This window comes from Molothrus aeneus, chromosome Z (genome assembly GCF_037042795.1).
Source record: "Molothrus aeneus isolate 106 chromosome Z, BPBGC_Maene_1.0, whole genome shotgun sequence".
NCBI lineage: Eukaryota > Metazoa > Chordata > Aves > Passeriformes > Icteridae > Molothrus > Molothrus aeneus.
In genome coordinates, this window is record NC_089680.1 from 47,125,077 (window position 1) to 47,128,719 (window position 3,643).

A 3,643-nucleotide genomic window follows, 5' to 3' on the forward strand; every position below is an offset into this window, starting at 1 on the left:
GACCCCCGACCCACCGCTCGGATGGGCTCGGGCAGGGCAGGACCCCTTTCAGAGACAGAAACTAGAGCCATCACTCGCACAAAGAGTCCCTCTCTGTTCCGGGAAAGTTCAGGTCCGTCGTCCCTTGGTCATGTCGCCGACCCACCTGCCCCACCCGAGGCAGCTGCCGTAGAAGCTGTTTGCCCGTGGGTCTGCGCCCCGCGCCCGCGCCTTCGTAGCCCGGCCCGATGTGGGGAGAGGTTGGGGGCGCAAGGCCGCCGCCCCCACCCCCTCTCCCCGGTGGGACACAAACCCCGCGAGAACCGCCCGTGCTTGAGGCAGGGATGAGACCAGGCTGCCCTCCGAGGTGCCGTGCTTGGGGACCAGGCTGCCGCCATCCCGCGGTCCTTGGCCGCCCTGCCGGTGCCCCTCGCCCCGGGCGGGTGCGCGCATTTCCCTCAGCCGCTGGAAGCCGGGGCAGAGAGAGCGCGGACACCGCAGCGCCGCTCCGCTGGAGGAGTGCCCGGAGCGGGGAGGGGACGGGCGGGGCGGGAGGGAGAGTGGGTGCGAGGGGGGGTGCTGCCCCCGGGAGAGGAGGAGCTGGGTGATAGTGACGAGCTGGGTCGCAGCGACGGGAGAGATCGCAGCCAGGGGAGAGGGAAAGCCAGCGGCGGCCGTGCGGCTCAGGTCGGCGGGGGGCGATGGAGGGGTCCCCCCGGAGCGACGGCGACCGCCTGTGCAGCGCCGCCGCCCGCGGGGACCACGAAGAGGTGAGGAGGCTGCTGCAAGTAGGCGTGGATCCCAACGGGACCAACCGCTTTGGGAGAACCCCGCTCCAGGTACGGCGTAGGCTGGGTGCGGGGGGGCAGGGGGGAAGCTGTGCTTTGCCACGTTGGCGGGAAAGGGTGGGCATTTCGTGTTTAGAATGATTTTTTATCGCTATGATCGGAACCGTACTCCAGCCGCAGCTGTCTGAATTCAAACGTGACCTTTATTTTTTACTAAGTCCAGCTGTCCTATAAGCACAAGATGGAGACTAGTGGGGAACCGCTGGCAGCAAACGAATTTTTCTAGGAGATAGTCTAAAGGAGAAGTTGGACTGCAAAATCCGCTTCCAGATAACCTATCCAGATAGGTTTGGGGAATGATCTGCACTTCGAGCAAATTTCTTGATTTTTTAAATATAGCCCGAACAGGTCTTTTTTTCCCCAAGGAAATCGAAGTGGGGTCCCTTTCTAGTACATTCATGAGCAAAGAACCTAGAAACTGTGCTGATAAAAATTGTTACTTGAAACTAGGTATATATTAGTAGTCACCTCTTTTTTTCTTTTAGTAGTAGCAATTTTAACATTCTCTATCAATCAATAGTGGCAGTATTTATTGATAGATGTTAGAAGTACCAGCATGTAGAGTTGCTTTCCAGGCAGTTTGAGAGTTAAAAATGTGTTACATTTATCGACATACTTAAGTAGACACTTTTAAAATGTTCATTGAACGATTAATATTCTGTGATTTAAATTAGAGTTGTGTAACTCAGGAAGATTTTTCGAGTTATTATTTAAAGATATATATTTCATGATTAATCTAATGTTCAGCTAAGCTGAACAGCTATTTTGGTCCTTGCACTTTACATTAATTAAATATTCAGAAATATTTTTCTGAAGTGTATTACCGAGAAAAGCTCTCAGAAAGTTATTCATGTTACTTCCATTTTACGTTCAAATTGCAGATGAAAAGAATCTCCAAACTCTTATAAATTATCTCTTTCCTTTCCCCATTTCAGACTAAGTTCTCTTTCTCTTGTCAGCAACTTGCAAAATGGCTGACACTCGACTGTGTGGACCCTCTTTTTGTTTCTGGAAAAGATTAATATCGGGAATTTAGATATTGTGACATTCATAAGTATTTCACACTTGTACTATAAATAAACCAAATTATTTGAAGTGGACAAACCAAAGTCCGGAGATAGCAATTGATAGAAAACCCTATTGTCTTAAGATATTTTTCATAGTATTAAGTCACAATTTATGGTGGTTAAAATTCCACTGAAAATCACCAGAACAGTAAGGGAAGTAAAACCCCATGTACAAATTTATTTTGGTTTTTGGTTGATGGGGGTTTTTTTGTGGGTTTTGTTCAGTTGTGTATGATCAAGTATTGCCAGAAGTTTTTTTCTGCTACTGGCAGAAAAGCAGACTGTCATTAGGAATTTGCCATTTAGACATTATCATTCGGAATCTTCCATCAGTTAACTTTTGTGCATTGCTTGTGAGTGCTCAGCAGCTGCTCTCACACCTCTGAGAAGAAGACAGAGATGAGAGAGAAAAAAAAAGAAAGAAAAAACATCTTCGTCCGAAACTCAGGAAGGGAAAATTTTAAATATCCACACCGAATGCCGAAAGGAGCCACACCCAGCTGCATTTTCCCATTGCTGTGCTGACCGTTGATTAATCGATAATGCATTCTAAGTGACGACAGCCTTAATGCAAGATCCCTCAGGTCCTTTACTGCCACAAAATACATGCTGTGTATAATAGCATACAAATATTTACAAACTCTTCATGTGTATAAATATATTTAATATATTTTTATATATGTGTATGTCTAAATATATTTATAATATAGGTACATGCACTATTTATTATATAATTACATAAACGGTGTCTGTATTGTGTGCATATATCTATACACACACAGAGCTGGTCTGTATCTGTGTATAAACGTGTGTGTACATATATGTGCTTATACACACACCAAAAGTACCATTTATACCATGATGTATATAAATTATATAAATTATATAAATTATATAAATGTGAAGCAGAACACACACATGTGTTATACCTAGTCTGGAAACCACTAGCTAATATTTTTAATTTATCATCTAATCATAGACTATCTCGAGTTGGAAGGGATCCGCACTGATAGTGGCAAACGGCTGTCACAATGTATGCGAATACAAGGAGCCGACACAGTAGAATTACTTCCCAAAAGAGAAGCCGGTCCGGCCGCCGCCAGCCCCGGCTGCCCCCCGGGCTCTCGGCGGAGGCGGCGCCCGTCGGTGCTCGGGGCTCTGTGGCGGGCGCTGACCCTGTCTCTCCCCGCAGGTGATGATGCTGGGCAGCCCGCGGGTGGCCGAGCTGCTGCTGCGGCACGGAGCCGACCCCAACCGCCCCGACCCGCGCACCGGCTGCCTCCCGGTGCACGACGCGGCCCGCGCCGGCTTTCTGGAGACGCTGGCGGCGCTGCACCGGGCCGGGGCGCGCCTCGACCTCCCCGACGGCCGCGGCCGCCTGCCCCTCGACGTGGCAGCCGGGGGCCCGCACGGAGCGGTGGGGCGGTACCTGCGCGACCCTCTGCCCCTGCCGGGAGCCGGGGGGGCCGTCGAGAAGGCTGCGCGCTGACCCGTCCCCGGCCGTCCCGCCGGGTCCTTGTCCCCTCGTCCCTGCAGCCCACCTCCCCCGCGAGCATCCCCGCTGCCGGTCATCAGCGAGCCATCGCGGATGGTGGCGCTCCCGATGTCCGTCTGCTGCTGGCAAGAGTGCTCCTTTGTCCCGTTACCTCCAGGGCTCCTCCCGTGCCCTTCCGGCTCCCGCTTCTGCGAGAAGACACGCGCCGTGATTTTCTCTATTTCCTGAGAAAAAGAGGAAAAAGGTCCAGAACA

General features: G+C 50.9%; 1 protein-coding gene across 1 annotated transcript; it reads left to right on the plus strand.

Annotated features, from left to right (window-relative positions):
* Window positions 1-680: 680 nt before the first annotated feature.
* LOC136569047 (cyclin-dependent kinase 4 inhibitor B-like) lies at window positions 681-3,643 on the plus strand. Its single transcript, XM_066569322.1, has 2 exons — window positions 681-818; window positions 3,087-3,643. The coding sequence occupies exons 1-2, from the start codon at window positions 681-683 to the stop codon at window positions 3,381-3,383; spliced, it is 435 nt and encodes a 144-aa protein (XP_066425419.1). The 3' UTR covers window positions 3,384-3,643.